General features: G+C 46.3%; 1 protein-coding gene across 1 annotated transcript in view; it reads left to right on the top strand.

Annotated features, from left to right (window-relative positions):
- Positions 1-17,953, top strand: part of Samd13 (sterile alpha motif domain containing 13) — a 34,295-nt gene extending 16,342 nt beyond the window's left edge. Inside the window, exons 2-3 of the mRNA XM_051194963.1 lie at positions 1,418-1,529; positions 17,755-17,953. Coding sequence (XP_051050920.1) covers positions 1,418-1,529; positions 17,755-17,898 — 256 coding nt within the window. The 3' untranslated portion in view covers positions 17,899-17,953. The remainder of the gene's footprint in view (positions 1-1,417; positions 1,530-17,754) is intronic.
- The last annotated feature ends 4,412 nt before the right edge of the window (positions 17,954-22,365 follow it).

The following is a 22,365-nucleotide window of genomic DNA, read 5'->3' as shown; positions in this document are numbered from 1 at the left end:
ACAAGGTCAATCCCTTCCTGTAAGGCCATTTATCAATTTCCCATTTCTCTTAGCAAAAGTATGGAATCCTCAGTGTGGTCTTCAGGACTGTCCTGGCTCCTTGGCTGACTGAATCCCTACCGTGGAGCTTGGAATAATCTTAACCTGACCTCTTTATTAACTTCTGATGGCCTTCAGACCTTGCTTCAGACCTTGCTTAGACCTTGCTTAGACCTTGCTTAGACCTTGCTTAGACATTGCTATTGACTAGGCTGATGTGTCACACTACAGTGTGTGTGTCCTTCCTAGCTGTCTGTGTAACTTGCAGCTTACCTCTGCAGTATAGTGTTGACCAGTGTCCACTGTGAAACACTGGAGAGCACATAAGAGTTGCTCTGTCTTTGGCTCCCAAATGTATTTCTAGTTGAAGAGTGGAGGCCTTTGTCCTGAAGGACTTCCGTTAAACTCATGGGAATTTGCCACAGGAACAGGAAGTCTTTGAAGGATTTAATTGGAGAAACAATGTGATCCTATGGACCTTCTGGGAACTACCTTGGCTTTGGTCTAGACAGATAACTCCTGAAATGAGGTAGAGTTCCAGAAACTGCATGCTGCTTTCTCCCCCCCCCACTGTACTTCTGTCCCTCCTCTCTAAACCTAGTGAGAGGGTTACCCGAGCCTCTCAAACATGCCTGACTGTCACCTTCTAATGGCTGTAATTCATTCTGAATAATGTTGATTGACTTCTGTAAGCACATGCTCAACACTTGGAATAATACAGTGAGAACCGGCCCAAGCTCGCGCGTCTATCTTTGCCCATATCTTTTTAACCCAGTAAGGAAGGTGCTACAGTGGTAATGTGAATGGAGTATTGGGTTTCAGAACAGATTATAACTTAAGTACTTCCTAATGGTACCGGGAAGTGCCTTAAACCAGAGGCAACTCTTGAGTTGGTAGAAGTGGTAAAGATTCACCAGGTAGAGAGAGCGCCATAAGAGGCTGGGACAGAATGCAGCAGAGAAACATGATCTACTAAAACATGGATCTTTTTCTCTGAATCGAAAGATGTGTGTTAGAGTCACATGGTAAAGTGAATAGTCACACTGAAATTGCAGTAGAAATGTTAATCGATAGCCCACCAAAAATGACTGGACCACTCTACATGTCTCTGGCTTTCAACAAAAGTATTTGTGGGAACCATTTTCCTTAAAGGTCAAATGCTTTACTACCCCAGCATGAGTAATGGTCACAAGAAACTAAGACACAGAAGAAGCATCATGAGTCCTTCTGTGAGTAGACTGGGATCGGCCCTGCAGGAAGTGAACACCAGGCTCCTGGTCAGCTGGCTAAGACCAGCCCTAGGAGGCAAAGCAGTGCGCCTGCCTGTCCATACCTGCAAATGTGCCGGCCTCTGACAGCCTGGACTTGTGTTTTGCAGTTCCATGGAAAATGGACGGCCTCCCGATCCTGCAGACTGGGCTGTGACAGACGTCGTCAATTATTTCCGAACAGCAGGATTTGAGGAGCAAGCCAGTGCTTTTCAGGAACAGGTAACTGGGGCTGGAGAGACACAGGATGGCATTTCACTCTCTCCTCACACTGAGAAGGGAGTGCAGAGGGAGGCCAGAGAGCCGTGAGGGGGCTGAGAGGCACCTAGACAGTAAGGAGGAGCAGCAAGAGTGGCAGCTGGTGGTCCCTCCTACAAGAGGAAAGCCAGCTGAGAGAGGCAGCCTCAGCTCCTCTCTGTCTCTGTCTGAGCCTTGTGACGGACATGCTCACAGGTGGAAGGGTCGGTCCTGCCTTCACTGCTGCAGACATGGGAGGAAGCAGGCAGCAGGAAAGAGACAGACAGACAGACTCTGGAGAGACCCACAGACCTCTCCACCACAGCTGGCTCCAGTTTCCCAGGGAGTACTCAGCCTCAGTGATTTCTTTGCAAGTGCTTATCAAGGTAGAGCCTAGGGTACAGAGTCAAGTGCAGGGGTGTGTGCGTGTGTGTGTGTGTGTGTGTGTACGTGTGTATGTATGTATGTATATGTGTGCACGTGTGCATGTGCGTGTGTGTGCGCACACATTTGTGTATGTATGCGTGTGTGTGTGTTTGTGTGTGTGTGTGTTTGTGTGTGTGTGTCTGGGAGAAAATTACTGGAGTTTTGGGGTTTTTTTTTTTTTTGAGCCTTTGTTTTGCATCTTTAATGTGAGATTGTCCATAACTGATTGACAGCAATGTTATTCTGACAATTTAAAGAAAATATATACAAATTGCAACCCTTTGGCACAGTGTAGATATTTTTTTAAAAAAAAAGTTATTTCTTTTCTCTTGGGCCCAGGATTGACTTTGGAGACAGGGAAGAGCTAGTAGGTGTCTCTTCCCTGGGTGATTTATGACTCCATTGAGTATGCTAAGCCACCATTACAGGTAGGACCCTCCTATAGGCAGTTGGGGGAGAACTTGTGCTCCATCCGTTAGAACACAAAGCTCCTATACCTCTTGCGACAGCAGAAGTTGCAGTTTTCTAGGCATTAATTTCACTGTGTCATAATTTAGTTGAGAATTAGAATATGAAGCGTGTGTCTGGCTATCCAGGCTACATGCCTCCACCAGAGCTTGTTAGTACAGCCCAAATTCAGATAAAGTAACCTTATAAATGCCACCTTCGCCCATCTCTTCAAGCAATGTTTCCTTCACACTTGATCCTCACGCACATGCCTTTTTTTTTTTTTTTTTTTTTTTAAGTTTGGAAAATTTGCCAGAATAGAAGCTTAAACGACTTTACACCCACTAAGAGAATTAAAATTAGAAAGAGAGTTGGTGACAGATGTGCATGTGTGGCAAACAGGGTGTTCCTACACTGCTGGCGAGAGTGGGGATACACACATCTACCAAGATACAGCAGTCTCACTCCAGGGTGTTCACCAGAGGGAAATGAAAGCACATCTGTAAGATTTGTATAAAATTGTCGTTAGCAGCTTGTTCCGTAGTTAGCAAAACTCGGAAGCCTAGGTTTACAGTTGTATACAAAGTGAGTATATAAACTGAGATGCATTCACAGTGGAACACCACCCAGTAATGAAAAACAAATTCCTGACACATGCAATGGTTCAGATGAGTCTCAGTAACATTGTACTCAATGTGAGAAGCAGCACACAACAGAGCTCACGCCACATAGGTCCGTGTTAGACTTCTAGGCTGCTGAAACACATCAGTAGTCACATTTAAAAAGTCAGTGCTTAGGTATGAACAGGTAGAGGTGGGGAGTGATTTACGAAGGGACATGAGGGAACCTTCTGGTGATGCCAACATTCTGTGTTGCTAAAGACTAGAATTTTAAACCGTGTGTGTGTGTGTGTGTGTGTGTGTGTGTGTGTGTGTGTGTGTGTGTCTTAAGGGTTATTGTATTAGTTACTTTTTTGTTGCTGTAACAAAACACAATGACCAAGACAACTTATAGAAGAAAGGGTTTATTTGGACTGTGGTTTCAAAGGGATAAGAACTCGTCATGGTGAGTAAGCATGGCAGCATGTTACAGTCATGGTGGCAGGAGCAGGAAGCTCACAGACAAAAGCAGAGAGAGCAAAAGGGAAGCAGGAAGAGACTTCAGGCTTGCAAAGCCTGCCCACAGTGTTATACTGCCTCCAACAAGGCCACATCTGCTAACCCTCCCCAAACAGCATCACGAACCGGGGATCGAGTGTTTAAATACCTGAGCCCACTCGGGACAGTCTCATTTAAACCACTACAGTTAGGACTGGAAGAATGTATATCACTATGTCCTGACCAGGCTGTGAGCAATAGTGCCTGCAAACACACTGGCTTCTGCGAGAATACTGAACAGTGACAAAAAACTGGGCTGTTTTGGGGGGAGAGATACATTTAGCAAAGTAAGTTTAGAATATTTTAATTGTAGAATTTAAGAGGTAGGATGGATATAGAGATTCACGAAACATTATTTTTCTCATGTCTGAAAATTTTTATATTAAAATTCTAATGGAAAATAACAGCTTGGGTTGGAAATTAGAAGCTAACCATCTAGACCATATTTCGTTTTGTTTTTTACTGGCATAATGTACATTCATGTCATTGGAATTGAGTAGCTCCCTTGTAAAATTAAATTTAAGTAATATTGTAAAAGGTTCACAAAACTGGGCTCAGATTAAAGGTCCCCTGGCCAGGTTCCCAGATGTCCAGCAGCCTTTCCAGGTTGCACTTTTACTCAGACTCCTGCCAGACCCCACACAAAGAGACAGCACACTCTCTGGGCCTTACAGATTCTGTGCACAGCTCTGCAAATGAGATTGGCCATCACAGAGCTTAGCTGAGTAGGGGCATTTTCTCTCAGGGGTGACTTCATTCTGGCACTGTGGACCCTGAGATGTAAACTGGGGTATTTTATTGAGAAATCCCTCATGATATCACTGTATCTTAGTCTGACCACTGTGGCACTTCATAGATGAATCCCAGGAGATGAAGCAAGTCCTGACATTCAAGCTCCTTCATTCATGGGAGAGTAGCTCAGTGGGTAAGGAGAGGCCGTTGAATTAGTCCCTGGGGGTGACTGACTTCTTTCTGCTGCTCTGGCATTTTCATTCCCACTGAAGGAATCACAGGGTGTCACTGAATAGGCCAGGAAGATACAAACATGCCATGCCATGCTATGGTATATTCATGAGCACTGAGGAAAGCCCTCTAGTACATTTGCCTGCATCTCCCACCCACATTTCACCACCAGCGTCTCCATGGCAATTACCCCCAAGTCAGCCCTCACTACTTATATCCTGATATGAGCACTGAAGGTCATCTCCAGCCTAAAGCCATGTCTTTTACCATGTTAGGTTACAGCAGCCAAAAATCCATAACAAAGCTACAGGAGCAGTGTAAAGACAGAGCAACCACTAAACCACCCTCGAAAAGAGCAGGTGATGGGAGATGTCATTCTGTAAATGTGCTTCTCTTATTGGTTAATGAATAAAGCACTGTTGGCCAATAGCAAAGCAAGATAGGCGAGGCTAGGAGACTAGGAGGAAAGAGGAAGTAGTAGGGAGGAGTCAGCATGGAGAGACTGGAGAGAGCAGAACACTGGTCCCTCCGGTAAGATGAGACCACTTGGAAGTACTTATATTAATAGACATGGGTTAATAATTAAGACAGAGATAGCCAACAAGAAACTAGTAACTGGCCAATTATATCTAATACAGCATCTCTGTGTGTTAATTGGGGCAGGCATGGCAGCAGGAAAAAACCTTACTCATAAGCAGGTCTAGCATGGGCAGCAGAGTTGCCTGTGATTTGGGAAGACCACTGTTTCAGGGCTGGTTCTACAGCCTGGATGTCTGTAACACTGTTCACTGTAACACCTACAGTGAACACCTAACACTGTGTATGTGATGATGCTAGGGGTCAAGCCATTGGGAGCAAACCAGACTTAGGTGAGAGCCTAAGGGTGGAATCCCGTGATAGCTACCATTAGTGACCTTCTAGAACTGAAGTAGTGCACTGCTCTATGCCTCCCTATGCCACAGAAGGCTTCAGCACACGGGTGGCTGGTCACCTGAAGATGACTTATCTCTTCTTGATCATTAGCCCTTAGAACTATTAAGTTTCCCTGTAGTTCAGGAATTTCCGGTCAGATTCTCTGATACACCTTGCTTGAACCAGAAACAGGTCACAAGCACTGCTGAGAAAGGAGTCTAAGCCATTACCTACACATCACGACCGAGTAGGAATGTTGTTCTCTCTGGAGCCAGCTTGTGGCTTCTGTTGTTAGACTGCTGCTCTCCAGCATCCGGGGATGCACAGGGATCCGATCACTGGTTAGTGAAGGTGCAAGAGAAGGCAGGGGTGGCTGAGTGCCAGCAGCATCTCTCCCACAGACACGGTGCCTGTTTCCCAAGTTTCTTAGCATGACGCCTGGTTCATTTTCTCCTGGTTTCTTCGTGCTCACTGGGTGATCCTGGGATGTTTACTTTGATAGGACTCATGTTCTAGACAGGTTGTTGGGTTCAGCAGTAGAACAACACCTGAGCTCCTACCGTGAGCTCAAGGTGCCATCTTGAAACAGGTCCTCCTGAAGGAGGCTTCCAGTGGCATAGAGCAAGATGAAAAAGACACTTTTGGCTTAGTGATTTTTTTTTAAGTGAGTGATTTAAAAAATAACTTATGATTACCCACCCGTGGACATGGGTTGCACGGTTTTTAAGATCAAAGTAGGTCAAGGATTTTAGTTTCTTAAGAGCTTCTGAGAGGCCACTTTGACAAATCTCAGCAGGAATAGCACCCCTCAGAACATGGTGATGGGATTGGCTTTGTCAAACTCGGAAGGCTGAATAAGCCACACTTTCTGGTTCCGGCAGCGGCGTTGTCTGTGGCGCTTCACCACGCAAACTGGAACTAATCACAGGTCACAAAGAGAGTCCTCCCAAAGCTGTTTGGTTACTTCGCTTCTCAGCTCTTTCTGACTCACATGTACTCATAGTATGTTAGGAGAAGATGTAAGACAATTGGCGTTCAGTCACTGTCACGTGGCTCCCATTCCTATGAGTGAGTAAGTGAGTGGCATTAGTAACTTTATTTCTGGAACACTAAGTATCTCCGAGATCACTTTCCCCCTCAGAATATCATGACAAAATAACATGCAACTCAAAGTAGCAAATTAGCTTTCTTTTACCTTTCCCTTAGCCACAAAAACAGCCTCTTACCTGAAATCCCCATCTGGTTAAGTCATAATTTAAAACCTGAAGACTGGACTTTCTTTTCAGCCAGCTCGTTGCTGCTAATATGGATCAAATTATTGAGGGTGCCACCTTACTAAGGATAAACAGATCTTTGTATTTCTGCATGTTGTCAAATACACTTCCTACCTCTAAAGGGAGTAGCTAAGTGGGAAGCCCGTGTTAACAGCCATGAGTTCAGTGCCCAAAGTCACGCAACTGCTGTGTCTGTAGGAGCATGACTGTCATCACACCAGGGACAAGGCCAGCTTTTGTGGAATGTCAAGTGTCTCCAACTCCGGGATCCCGCTTTGAAATGCATCAGATAATTGAGAGTGCAGAACTGTCTAAGTGAAATGTGAGCTTCAGGTTCCTGACAAATTCAGCTCTGAATCAGGCCAATTAAAACCTAACAACTCAGAAGGAAAAAAAAAAAACTTCATTTATTTAGCATTTTGTAATATCAGCACAGAAAATATTCAAGGTACTCTGATGCTTGATATTTCTTACCAGTTGGAAGAACACTGAAATGCTTAAAATAGCCTAAAATATAATGAATTTATAGGGGATATGGCAACTCCCTTAGGTTCATAAAAGAATGTTTTTTAAGACAGGGTTTCTCTGTGTAACAATTCTGACTATCCTGGAACTTACTCTGTAGACCAGGCTGGCCTCAAACTCAGAGAGGTATGCCTGTCTCTGCCTCCAGAGTGCTGGGATTAATTTGTTTAAAGTTAAAATGCAAGCAAAAGAGTATCCCTAACAAAAAGTAGCCAAAGGGAATTAATTGAAGGCAAAACGGTCATGAAAAATTCTTGTGTTTATTTACATAGCATAAGCTCCAAGTCAGCTGTTTGAGAGAAAAATGGCTGTAAATCAGAGAGAGAGAGAGGTGTAGAGTGTTAACTTACTTTTTTAGTGATTTCTGTAGTTGTGACAATATTCGATAAGATAAAGATAAAAGTATTAAAGCAATAGTAACAATAGACATTACTTTAATAAAACCACTTAAACCATCACAGTCAAGAGAACCTCCTGAAGAAAGTCTAGAATATTCCATGCATAGGAAAGACCAAACCATGAAACAATACTCTCCAAGAAACGTATAATAGGGAGCGTTGAGCAGATTGGCAAGAGATGGGGCTGAAAATCAAGCACTGGTGGAAAGACTTTGGTTTGCCTAGCAGAGAGAGGCCCTGGGGATCCACTGAAGGTCGGAAATCCAACATCTGAGGGACAGATGGGTGCAATGACTGGGATTGGGTGCCCACGTGGGTGAACACTTGGACCTAGGCTGGTGGCACCGTTTGAGAAGTAGTGGACTCCTTTGGAAGCAACTGAGAAAAGTCACCATCAGAAGTGGGGGAAGGCCAGTGATGAGTTTTCTAGAATCTCTGAAGGGGATGGTTTCATGAAGAATGAGCGAATCAACAAGTTCAAAATCTCTCAAAAAAAAAAAAAAAAAAAAAAAAAAAGTCATGTCCAGTGGCATCTGGGAAGCTGGCCAGTAGGATTTCAGTGATGGGGAGTGGGTAGAGAGCCCTTCCTTCCACCTGAGGAGTGGGCCGGACATAGACAAGTGCAGGGAGAAGCAGACATGGAAGGCCATATAGCATGTGGGTTGTCTTCTGAGACAGGAAATCTAGACTTGTTTACTTACATGCAGCAAGTGGCCCGAGGAATCCAATGGCTAAAGACGGCAGGGAACAGAGAAGGGGGTTAAAGGAAGCAGTGCTCCCCCAGGCTGTGGGAAGGGAAGGGATCAGAACTGCCGGAGAAGGTCCAGCTGCTTCGCATCCTGATGACTGGAATAGAAAATGGCACGGCCACTCTGGAAAGCTGTTTGGTGGCTCTTGGGAAAGTTAGGCATAGAACTACCATGACTCGGCAGTTCTTCAAAAAGAGCTCACATGCCTGCCCTCATTCAAGGCCACAACAACCAGGCAGAAGCAACCCAGAAGCACATGAACTCGTAAATAGATAAACAAATTGTGGTAGGTGTGTAAAATGGACTATTATTCATCCATTAAAAGGGATGAAGGTCAGCTACAACATGGATGAGCTTTGAGAACATGCTAAGTAATTGTTATATAATTCACATGTAGGAAATATCTGAAGTAGACATTCACAGTACACAAGGAGATCACCAGAAGTTTATGAGTGGAATGACAGAAAAAAATTTGAAGTAGATAGTGTTGATTACTGAACCACATGTTGGAATAATTATGTTACTATATACTTAGGGATGGTTAACATTGCATATTTTATATGATATAAAAATCTAACTTAAAAATTAAACATTTGCAACTCTTAGGTATTATTAATTGGTGAGTGTATGTGTGCATGATATGGTGGGACACACGCAGAGCACTTAGGTGAAAGCTGAATGGTAACATGAGAGACTGTTTCCTCCACCCACCTTTACCAGGGTTTGGGGGAATGTACCTTTAACTGCTGAGCCATCTCACCAGCCTATAATATAAATTTCAATACAACAAAAATTTCTAATGTAATCTTAATCACGATATATGATGGTTAATAATATTTTCAAATATTTTATTTTAAAAATACGGAGGGAATGATCAGGGCTGTTTTAAACTCTGTTGGAGACATAGGGGATGATTAATTTTATGTGTTACCTTTTCCAGGCTAAGGGATGCCCAGATAGCTAGAACAGCATTATGGTGTGTGTGTGTGTGTCTTCAAGAGTGTTCATGGAGGAGATTAAAATTCGAATCAGTACACTAAAGGAGAGTAATCTCACTGCTGTGGGTGGGCACCATCTAAGCCCAGGATGATCCCAGCAGAACACTAAGGTAGAATGTCCCAGTCAGCATTAACTGTCAACTTCAGCTGAAAAATGAGTCTCACTTGAGTAATCATCTTTACTGGGTTGGTCTGTGGGCATGTCTGTGAGGGGCTGTCTTGATCCATAATTGTTTTGGGAGGGCCCCGCCCATGTGGGCAGTATCACTGTCTGCACAGGTAGTTTTGGGCTATCCAAGGAAAATAGTTGAATCTGTATGCAAGTCCCCAAGCAGCCTTCCTCCACTGTTTCTGCTTCAAGATGTACTACCTGGGTTCCAGCCTTGACTTCTTCAGTGATGGACCCTGACTGGAAGGGTAAATACATAACCTTTCCTGTTCTAAGTTGCTTTTAGTCATAACATTTTATCACAATAACAGAAAGGGAACCAGCACATGGAGGAAGGATGAGTTTACCCTGTGTGGCCTGAGGTATCCGTCTTCTGCCAGCAAACATTGCAGCTCTTAGTTCTCAGGCCTTCAGCCGCTAAGCGGGACTTGCCTCATCAACCAACCCCCCTCAACCAGTTTCAAATCTTCAGATGTCTGAATTAACGCCACAAGTTCCTTCCAAGTCTTCCATTTATAGTTTAGACACAACTTATCAACCCACATATGGCTCATTTCCTTGGAGGATCCAGTGCACTCTGTCTTTGGGAGACATCTGGGGACTTCCTGATGGTTTCTCTTTTTGTTTGTTTTGTTTAACTAAACAGGAAGCAAATTCTGCTTAGAGTGAAAGGGAGGGGCAGAGGTTTAATCGGAAACTAGAGAGCGGCAGTAACAATTAAGAAGAATCACCAAGGAGCCTGGGGAGGGGACACTTAAAACTTAATTCTGTCCCTGTATTGTGCCAGCCCAGCCGAGGTTGTACAGTGTATCATCTTCACGGTTGTCAGCAGCTCTGCATCTAGGGGTTACAGATGCAGAATTGCTGGCCCCTCCTGGCTTGGGTGCTTCTGGCATGGGCACAGGAAGGCTATTAGTCTCGAGTGCCACTTTAGATGATTAGTGAAAGAACGGCTCCGCCTGCCAGCCATGAGCGTCACACAGAGGATGTGAAGGGGACTAAGAACAGTTCAGGGCATGGCGGTGAAGCGAAAGGTTGATTTATAAGAGCATAGAGGGACAGCGGACAGGAGCATCTAGCTGGTGTTTAGGGCTGCACAAGTGGGACCTGACTAGCTGGTTCCATTTCAGGGACAGGTTCTGAATATGAGTAGATTACTGTCACAAACAGGTGGGGACATGGCAGGTGGCACCTCACAGCAGTTTCTTCCTCACAGCGACGGTCTGATGTGGTTGATGGGGACAATTGGCTTCACTACGCATCAGAAGTCCAGGGGATGCAGCCTCTGTCATTCTGGGTGGCAGTTTCCGCATCCCCTGATCACTGGCACCAGTCGATGGAAGGAGGCGGGGGGGGGGGGGGGGGGGGGGGGGGGCAAACATGTGCTCTCGTGGTCTGCCTGAAAGAGGTGCCTCTCCACCCTTCACACCTCAGGCCATAAGTCAGTCACACAGCATGCCTAACGAATTACGGACGAGTCCGGGAAACGTGAAGTTGTGTGTCCTGTGAATGGGCAGTGGATGCTCAGTGTCCATTGTCAGCTTGACAGAGCCTGGAATCACCTGGGAGATAAGCCTCAGGGTTCACCTGTGGGTGTGATCTTGTTTGCACTGACTGAGGCGGGAAGCCGCCCTCTGAAGGTGGGACTGTGTACGGCACAAGGGAGCTGAGCAGCGGCATGCGGTCCCTACTGTCTTCTTCCTGACCATGGTGCCATGTGATCACCTGCTTCAAGTTCTGCTGCCTCCACTCACCGGACAGCGGGAGGAACTAAACCCTTACTCCTTGGAGTTGCGTTTAGGAGGCCGTTTTGCCACGGCAACAAGAAGAAAGGAATCGAGACAGGTGGTCAACTCCTCTGCTATGCTGGAGCCCCGGTGGGGTGCTGTTCCTTCCCAATAGCATTTGTGGTTGTGATATTGCTACTTTAGTTTTTAAACACAGAGCTAAAGTTCCCAAAGGTTCACATTAGCACATCAGCTGGCGCTCACGCTGAGTGAGGAGGCACCTTCCGATTCTGTCCCCTCCACGCGTCCCTTAAACCCCTGTTCACATTGGCATCCGACCCAGTTTCCCTGCTTGATGAATTAATTTTATTTTCCCTTTTAAAAATGACAACTCCCAACCAGTCACCCCCATTGTGCAGGGGCTGGGGCTGAAAAGCTGTCTCAGCAATTAAGAGCACTGGCTGCTCTTCCAGAAGACCCATGTTCGATAACCAGAACCCACATTTCGGCTCGCAACTGTGTGTACTCCGGTTTCAGGTGACCTGACGCCCTCTGCTGGCCTCCGCAGACACTGCATGAAACTGGTGCACAGACCCACATGCAAAAACCAACACCTGTACACACAACACAGCAAAATAAAGCAAGTGAAAGTACCACAAGGCAAGCCACAGATGTCACCTAGGAGGGCACTAAAAGCATCTTCCCCCACAGCGACCTGAAGTGGATGTTGGGTCTGCTGGCTGGTGGCTGTTACAAACAAGGCAAATGATTTTTCTCTTCCTTAGCAAGACAGCATGTGCTTATTTATTGCGTATGTGTTTGTCTTTGGATAAGATGAAGTGTCAGTCTCTGTTGCAGTTTTTATTGTGTCCATCTAGAGTTTCCTACCACTATGAGAACAAGGCAGGCACAGCATCAGCTCAGAGTCACTGGCTTAAAGTGATGACCTCATAGTCACCCCACCCCAGTGAGCAGCAGAGGTAGGGTGTGGGCGTGTGAAGGACCCACACTCCGAAGAGGCATCTCTCCACCAGAAGAGTTTTACCCTGAGAACCATGTGAGGAAACTCAAAAACTCCAAACTTGAATGACTGGCCATCTTCCTTTTTGAAGTTATATGGAAATTGTTCAAAATCTCAACCCTTGGTGGGGCAAGACTATTTGAAGAAACATGGTGAATTATTACCAGGTACTAGGGGTGCCTCAAAATGCTTCCTCCTCTGATATCAAGAGGGCGTTCCACCAGCTGGCTCTGCAAGTACACCCAAACAAGAACCTAGGAGACAAGGAAGCAGCCGAGGAGCGATTCAAAGAAGTGGCAGAGGCCTATCATGTCTTATCTGATGCCAGGAAGCGCAAGGACTATGACAGGTCCAGAGGGAGCCGCGGCAAAGGGCGGATCAGGGGTGATGGCCGCACCACATGGGAAATCAAAGGCGATGGCCGCAGCAAAGGACGGATCAGAGGTGACGGCCACACCAAAGGACGAATCAGAGGTGACGGCCGTACCATAGGACGAATCAGAGGCGATGGCCCTGCCACATGGGAGACCAGAGGCGATGGCCCTGCCACATGGGAGACCAGAGGCGATGGCCCTGCCACATGGGAGACCAGAGGCGATGGCCCTGCCACATGGGAGACCAGAGGCGATGGCCCTGTCACATGGGAGACCAGAGGCGATGGCCCTGCCACATGGGACACCAGAGATGATGGCCCTGTCACATGGGAGACCAGAGGCGATGGCCCTGTCACATGGGAGACCAGAGGTGATGGCCCTGCCACATGGGAGACCAGAGGTGATGGCCCTGCCACATGGGAGACCAGAGGTGATGGCCCTGCCACATGGGAGACCAGAGGCGATGGCCCTGTCACATGGGAGACCAGAGGTGATGGCCCTGTCACATGGGAGACCAGAGGCGATGGCCCTGCCACATGGGACACCAGAGATGATGGCCCTGTCACATGGGAGACCAGAGGTGATGGCCCTGTCACATGGGAGACCAGAGGTGATGGCCCTGCCACATGGGAGACCAGAGGTGATGGCCCTGCCACATGGGAGACCAGAGGTGATGGCCCTGCCACATGGGAGACCAGAGGTGATGGCCCTGTCACATGGGAGACCAGAGGTGATGGCCCTGCCACATGGGAGACCAGAGGCGATGGCCCTGTCACATGGGACACCAGAGGTGATGGCCCTGTCACATGGGACACCAGAGGTGATGGCCCTGTCACATGGGACACCAGAGGCGATGCCAGAGACAGAACCCACTTGGAAGAAGAAATGTGCTTTCAGAGGCCTCGCGGCAGCACCTTCCAGAAGGTCACTGGAGAGGAAGACCTCTTCCCGGGAGAGTGCTGGTTCAGCAGTCCCATGGCTCTGTCCAGAAGAGCATCTTCCCCCTTCTTTAGTGTAACCCCCATCATGGGCACAGGCTTTTCTACTTTTGTGTCCCTGGGGCCGAGATTAGGCCCTGCTGCCTCTGAGACATTTGTACCATATGTGAGCCATGGGATGGGGAAGTTCAGACTGGTCACCACTTGTAGCCGGGTAGTGAATGGTAAGAGAGTTGTCACAAAGAAAGTCATAGAGAACATGAGAGGACCCATGGGTATAGAAAGCGAACGCCTGCTCCGTCAGAGCCCTTCACGTGGTTGGTAAGGAACTGCCCTTGTGTTCTTCACCTGGGGTTGTGAAGGAGATTGTCAGAGACAGCTGGGATCTGAGGGTGGAGTAGCGTAAAGAGAGCTGGGCACAGCCTAGAGCTCTCCTCACTGTGGAGGGGAGTCCTGGGCCAGATGTTTATACAGAAAACCAGTAAGGAGCAGAGCTGCCCTTCCTGCTGTCCTCTCCCTCAGTAACAGGGTGAGGACAGACACGCCACACGGAAAGGCAGACTCCCGGCTCTTCCCCTGCTGGCCCGCTGGCCCTTTGCCACCCAGTGGCAGCCCCCTCGCTGACTCTTCCTTTTCTTTCCCTCACCTTTTTCTCTATGTCTCTCTTCCTCTCTTCCCATCTCATCTCTCTCCCCATGCACTTCCCATGGTTCATATCATGATCAAGTCCAATTCAAAGAGTCATCTACACGTAGATTAAAGCTGGCAGAGAGTGAAAAGCCAGTAGGTTAAGGGGTTTTTGTGGTAGTCGGGCTGCTCAGTAGATGTCTGGAATTATCTCTGAATCCTCCAGCAGTACAATCTGGTAGCTGCTTTTCCCTACCTTCCAGATGAGGGAATGAGGCTTAAAGAGATATGGTAGCATGCCCCAGCTCTGCCTCGTGCTCCGTGAAGTGGTAGCCACTCTACCCGCTTGATTCATAAATGTGAGGCCTCAGCTCCACTGGAAATCCAGACCTATCATCTCAGCGCTGCTTCGGTGCATCTGAACTTGCCAGAACTTAGCTAAACACACAGACATCCTGTCGTTCTGGCCCAACAGGACTTTGGGGCTTGCTTATCCGTGAACACAGGAACACTGTAGCACAGTGAAGCTGGCAAGCGTGTGTCAGTCCATTAACACAGAAATCCCAGGACATGAATTACATCTTTGTTCTTGCTTTGATTGTGCTGCATTTACAAAATCTTGGTTGTTTGTTTGTTCTGCTGAGCCAGAGTCTGTTGGTTGAATTTCAGCCCTCCAATCTAGATTAATAAACGGCTGGGATCCGGGTGAGTTCCTCCTTATAAAAGCTACCATTTCCAGTCAATGCTGATGAGCAAAAGCTGTGTTTCATTTGCAATTATAATCTATTATGAAAGTTAAATAACAAATTATTAGCTGTTTTAGTCAAGGGACTTCCCCCATGGGCAGGATTTTGATGAGACAAATGTTTTAAGTAGTTCTTGAAATATTTGATCTTGGTGAATTTTCTCACCCTAAGTAGGAATAGACTTGCATCCATCTGGCAAAGATGCAGAAATGAAGCAAATTGTGGACTTGGGCTCAGAAGGCACTGGTTTCTTTCAGTGGCCATCATTTGCCAAGGAGAGAAGAAACATCCCACTGTTTGGAGCGTGGTGTGTATGCATGTAACTCCGTGCAGCTGGGGGTCTAAGGTTGCTAACATGTTGCTGGGCGCATGATTCAGAAAAGGGTGTGTGTGCTTAGTGACCGTAGATAAGGGTGTCAAGCTGCCAAATGCACTAGAAGAAGCTTGTGGACCCAGCTCAATCACATAGAATCCTGGTTGCCTATGCCTCCTGCCACCTAGGTTGTGCTAATTGGATTCAAATTGCTGTCTACCTGACCTAAGCTGGCAGCCAGCAGGTACTGCCTTCTGCCCACCTGTGTCTGGGCTTGGATCAGGGTTAATTTAAAAGCTGTGTGAGTAGATGACTACATTCAACACTTGCACAGTGAGTGTCTCCAGATGGACCCCTCTGCCCACTGCTCTGAGGAGAACTGCCGTGTGCCCAAGGGACAAAGGGAAATCATCAAATTGGAACATAAAACATGATTTTCCATTTGGCCTTGAGCAAAATCCAGCTCCCAGCATTTTCGCAGGCACGCTCGGCAGAAATGCTGAGTTAGTTGCAGAGGGTGCTTGGCTACCACTGATTTCTCCTTTCCGCAATTCACTTTCAGTTAGTAAAGGGGTCTGAAATCAGGGGTGCCGGCTTGAAACACAGAAGCTATGAGTGTAGTTCGAGCAAGGGGAAGAAGACTCAGCTTCATAGGCGTTGCAAGTCCAAGTCCATCTCAGCCAACGCAGAGACTGAGACTGCTGTGTGGCATGGTGTCCTGGGTTCTGCTGTGGTCCGTCACACAGTGCCCTCTGCTCTGCTCCTGGGGTTTCTTTGGGGATAACTCCTCTCAAGCAAGTTCACCTCAAAACAGGCGATTCAAACTGTTCCAGGTGTTATTGATAGACACCCGGATCACGAATGAGGGGAGTGGGGAAAAGGGACAGAGGGTGGGACAAGCTTTCATATTGGTCAAGTCCCATGTTGGTAAGTAGTTCCCAACTGCCCCCGAGCAGCTGCTTTTCTATGTGCGGTGGCTTCCTCTCACAAATCAGCACGAGACATTTTAGTGGCTGGAAAATAAACGTTTCCCAAGTCAGAAACACTCTGAGGCAGCTAGGAGCGATTCCGTGTTCTACTGTTTCATGATAGGTGGTGACAGGCGAAATGAGCCGTGAGAGCAGTAGCCTGGAGGAAGTGTGCCGTAGCTCAAGGAGTACATAGAGGAAGGCCTCGTGGAAGGAAGCCTGGAAACTCCGCGTTCCTAGGCCCCCAGGAGGGGAAAGGAGCGGAGCGAGGGCCACAGGGTGGGAAACTTTAACCCCTTGACCTGCTGCTGGTTCTCTACACATTTCCCACAGCCTGGCAAGGTCCATGAGAGTGGGGGCAGAGTAAACAGGGTCACACTTTTATGTGCTCACTGCAGTGTCTCGTTGGCCAGGATGTTTTAGGCGAAATAGTGACCAAAACTCTTAAGCACAGCAGACCCAAGCCTGCGAAAGAACTGACACAGTTTCTTCTGTACACACTAACACAAGCATGGTCACAGTTAGCATCCTCGGGGCCTCCTTTCCGCAGGTTCAAGCCCCCTCTCCATTGAGACCATTTTCATCTCTTTTGTGAGAATTCCTCCTTTGTAGCTCCCAAATACCTGAAAGGACCAAGGAATGGGCTGTAAAGCTGCCTGGGCAGCTGCCAGAGTCCAACCATCACAGCTTTGCTTTTGCTCTGTTGAGAGGAAGTGTGGTGAGGAGGGAGCCTCTGTGTGAAAGGCAGTGTTTTCCAGGATGACGGAGCACCAGAAGAGAGACTACGGTTACAATTAGCAAGATTTCCAGTCTAGACGCAGACCACCTAGATGACATTCAACTGTGACGTTAGGCATAGGGGGAGGGGGTAGGGTTTGGAGGTAGAGTGCTAGCCCTATGCTCATGCCCTGAAAGCCTTGGTTTCCTTCAAAGGCAAGATGGGAGACAGAAGGAAAGTAGGCAAAGGCTGTGGGCAGGCAAGATTTCATTCCCTCCTTCCTAACTCGCTTTGTGTTAAGCCAGTAAACTTCTCACTCGATCCTTGCTTTGCCTTAAATTAAGGATGATAATCTCTGTCGTAATTTATAGAGTGGTTTGGGAACTTCAGTATGTGGGGAATTTTAGCACATTTTAATATATTTTATGGACAGAGCATGTCCTTATCCTTTTCAGAAGGAACCACTCTGATCCCTGAGATTGGTACATACTGTTTTAAAATAATTGCCCCTGAGTTTCTTGAGATTTGTGATAGGAACTTAAAAACAATATCAGCCATAGATTGTGCTTAATCTCAAAACAGAAGATGTTTTGAAATAGAAGATGGAAAATAAAATAGACGATTCCACTTTGACACTATTACGGTAGCTTTTAGCTGGAGACAGGTGGTGTGACTCCCCCCTTCACCCTCCCTTAATCTTCATTGCCAAGAGCCCGTGGGCTCATTCACACACTGGCTTTCTCCTCTGTTCCCATTCTAGGAAATTGATGGAAAATCCCTGCTCTTGATGACGAGAAATGACGTGTTGACAGGACTTCAGTTAAAATTGGGGCCTGCTCTGAAAATCTATGAGTATCATGTAAAGCCTCTTCAGACGAAGCATTTAAAGAACAGCTCTTCATAGTAAAATGAAATTGAGGTCTCAGTCCTCAAAACAAAATACACAATGATGTAATTTAGTTTCTTGCTTTGAAACTTCACCGACAGAATACTTACATGTGTGTATGCAAAGAATTTCCATCCAACGAAGTGTTATCCTATTGGATAAACCAGGCAATCCATTGGCTGGCCTGTCTCACCCTGGAGGAGCAAAGACAGAATGCACACAGGATGGGATGGCTGTTCTTGTCAAACCAGGTCATCATTGGGTACCCCTCTCCTCAGGGCTTTGGAATCCCAAGAATTTTCTTTGTTCCCTCATAGATTGTTTCCATCAACCCTTTAAAAAAGAGGGTGGATGCAGATTGGGCGATTTGGGTTATAGATTTAGAAATGAGTACAACCAAACCTCCGTGGGGAGGGGAGAGAGTGGGGAGTGCTGTCCTATTGAATTGCTCTGCCCCTAGATGTGTGTTCCATGGATGGAATTGCCAACACGCTCTGTTGTAGAGGGTTCTTAAGGTTTCACAGGGATGTGCTGTGCTGTGCTGTGTGTGAACCAAGCATGCACCCAGCTCCCTTTGGGAGCACAAATCTGCAAAGAGAAACATGCTTTGCACTGGACACACCTTGTGACCAACTCACTGTCATGGAGGCGAGAATATTTCCTGCTCACGCTAGTTCCTTGTTGCTGAGGAAAGCTTTTAGGGGCTCGGGGTTTTGTTGTTTGTTTGTTTGTTTAGATGTTTACCTTATGGTTTGTATTTATAATAATTTCTGAAGCAATTTGCCAAGAGGTAGTAAATCCCAAAGCTTTGTTAATAGCACAGAATATTTTTATATATACAACTATATTCCTCCATGATTCTGTAATATTTTTAAAATGTCCTATGCTGTGTTTGGTCCCTGGTTTGAGCACTTGTCTTTCAGAACTTGAAAAGGTGGGCTTGCTACATCTCTGTTCAAAGAGACACTTGTTGAGTGATGTCTGTCCATGCCTCGTGTTTGCAATAAAACACTGCTTCAGTTCACCAAGAATGTCTTCAGTTTCTTCTCATTTGGTTCCTCCCTTGGTGATTAAAGATTAATAACATCTCCTTGAAACCCAGGAAGAAAGCTAGGCTTTAAGAAGAAAACTTCAGAGTGAATGAGATGGCTTAGTGGGCAAAGGTTCCTGCTACCAAACCTGAGGACTTGAGTTCAAGCCCTGGATATACACAAGTATGCGTGCATGTGCATACACACACACACACACACACACAAGCATAACACACACCCACACACACACACACAAGCATAACACACACACAGACACATACATGCATACCCACCACATGCACGCACACACACACAAAACACACATACACAGAGACACACATGCATACACACACAGACACACAGACACACACACACTCAGACACACACACAGACACACACACTCAATACACACATAGGCACACAAATGCATACACACCACACGCACACACAGAAACACACACACAGACACACACCACACACACGCATAATACACAGACACACACATGCATACACACCACATGCACACACACACATACACGCACATACACACACAGACACACATTCATACACACACACAGAAACAGACACACATGCATACACACACACACACACACACACGCATAACACACACCCACACACACAGACACACACACTCAATACACACATAGGCACACAAATGTATACACACCACACGCACACACAGAAACACACACACAGACACACACACACGCATAATACACAGACACACACATGCATACACACCACATGCACACACACACATACACGCACATACACACACACAGACACACATTCATACACTCATACACACACACAGAAACAGACACACATGCATACACACACACACACACGCAAATAATAAATTTAAATTTTTAAATAAAGTAAAACTAAACTGTAGACCTATATATAAATTGAACCTCTTATAAGCTAAATTACCCAGATCTCGTTCCTTCTTATAGTTCACCTGGTAATCAATTTTAGGTGGTATTCTAACCAAGGATTTTTACCTGCTTACCAGAGTCACGATTTGACACAAGCTTAGCAGAGAGTCCATGGGCCTCTGAGTTTGCCTTACCTCCCTTTTGTAAAGACTACCCCAATGCTCTACAGAGACCATTCTGTGAAGAACATACAATATAACTCTATTCGTGTTAAATATCATATTTTATTTGTATGTCTACATATGTCTGGGCATTGTTCCCACAGACGCCAAAAGAGAGCATCTGCAAGTAGAATTGAAGATTGTTGTGGGTCTGAGGAACTGAACCCCAGTACTCTGGGTGAGCAGCCTGTGATCCTAACTGCTGAGCCATCTCTCCAACCCTAAGGACATAAAATCCAAAGATGAGAGTGAAAAGACCTAGGAAATGGGATACTTCAAAATCCAAAGATGTGTCCCAGGCTGGCAATATAGCTCAGTTGGTAGAATGCTTTCCTGGTACACACTGGTCCTAAATTTGATTCCAAGTGAAAGACAAATAAAGTAAAGAAACCCCCCCCCAACTTGAAATGAAGGACTAACCTGGAAACCAATGTCTGTTCCTTGGAATTTGCTAACTTCTGCTCACAAGGCCCTAAGATAATAAGAATTCACACTGCCCCTCCTTTCTTGTGAGTCAGCAGGTGGTGAATAGGGTCCTTAGTAAACAAAGAGACAGCTGTAACTCTGGTTTGCCCAGACAAGATTAATTAGCACACCCTGAGGCCCTAAGGTCTGTTGACCCTAATAGCAGACCATCAGGCCTCCAAGGGTCAGTACTCAATGGACAGAGGGTCCCACCCCCTCCCTAAGCTTGTGGGTTTGCCTTTAAAAACACCTGTGCCCGGGGGAGGGGCTTCTCTCTGGCCTGCTGGAGGAGCCCATTTGCGTAAACGTTTCCTGTTCATTAAAGCCTCTTGCGTGTTGCAGCAACTTTTTAGTCCCCCAACTCCTACACAGGGCACAGGCACGCACGATAGGCATAACACAGGTAAGGACTGGGAAAAGTAACAGAGGCAGATAAGACAACAGTCTGTGGAGACCCTGGATGAGAGAAGGAGGGAGGGGAGGGAGGGAGAACTTGATTAAAACCATTACAAAGGGATAGCTCAAGGAATACCCACACCTCATCTACTTCAGCACCTCTGTGTTAACTGGCAACAGGTCCCTGGGAGTGATGGGGACTGCCCACCTTACCCTCATTGCTGTTAGTGTGACAAGATGTAAGCCTACTTCATCACTGTCTAAATGTCCATAGAAGGGGAGCAGAGATGACGCTATGCTGTTGGTTAGGCTAGGTGCATAGCTCCTCTTAGAGATTGCCGTCACCACATGAGTTCCAACCAGCACAGGAAAGGAGGAAGCAAAGGAATAAACTCCATCCTCTTAGGAGCAGCGGTTCTCAACCTTGTTAATGCTGCAACCCTTTAATACAGTTCCTCATGTTGTGGGTGACCCCCAACCATTAAAATCCTCATTTCATTGCTACCCCCTAACTGTAATTTTGTTGGTTATGCATCCTAATATCAATATATGATATGTAGGATATCCAATGTGTGACCTCTGTTTTAGGGTAATATCTTCTTCCTCATCTTACCTCTTGTTGATCCCAGAACCCAGTCTCATTGCCATTCAGAAACTCCTGTGAACCCATGAACCTAGTTAAGAGCCCACGCCTCATTACTCTGTTAAAAACTGAAATAGATTTGCCCTAACCCAGCTTGTGCAAGCAATAACATCTGACCCGTGGTGACCCCTCTAACTCTCTCTCTATGCATAGGAAAATTGTAATCTAAACCAAAGAAAAACAATGTAACTAAGAACCAAGCCTCAGCCAGTCCCAAACTGAAGGTCAAATCCCTAACAAAGCATCACACTTAGGTGATTTCTTTTCTGGTTATGAAAAGGGTTCCTCAACATAAGAAGGCATCCTACAGCATCCTCTGGCTGCATGGATGCCCATTTCTAGAACCTGTTTCTTGCTCAAGCTTTCTTACATCTCAGAGTTTGTTTTCCCTTTACTGCATATGAGAAATGAGGGACATCTGGTAATAACTTGTAGTTACTACGTTAGTGTGTCACTAACCAATCAGAGCAAATGATACAATGTAAGGGTTTTTAACTGTTTTTCTCCAGGTTGAACTTGGCAAATCCTAACTCAGCCTCAGCATAGAATTTCTCTGTGTGTATCGAGAGTAGGCAGATTGTTGAAAGAAAAAAAAAAATGGAAAAACATAAAACAGCATTGCATCCCTCCGCTGATAACACCTTTCACTCGAAATCAGGCAGTTAATTCTGATTGCCTGCCATTCTCACACACTGAAGGAAGGGTCCATAGCACACAGGATAAGTGAGCACTGTAGCAGTAGCTGAAGATCTTCCGGCCCTCTCCATCCAGGGATGATCAGTTGTGTGGAAATAGGCTACCGGGTTAGCTGACCTTCCCCAGGGAGGAGC

This window comes from Phodopus roborovskii, unplaced genomic scaffold (assembly GCF_943737965.1).
Source record: "Phodopus roborovskii unplaced genomic scaffold, PHOROB, whole genome shotgun sequence".
NCBI classification, from domain to species: Eukaryota; Metazoa; Chordata; class Mammalia; order Rodentia; family Cricetidae; genus Phodopus; species Phodopus roborovskii.
This window is presented reverse-complemented; position numbering and strand designations above follow the sequence as displayed.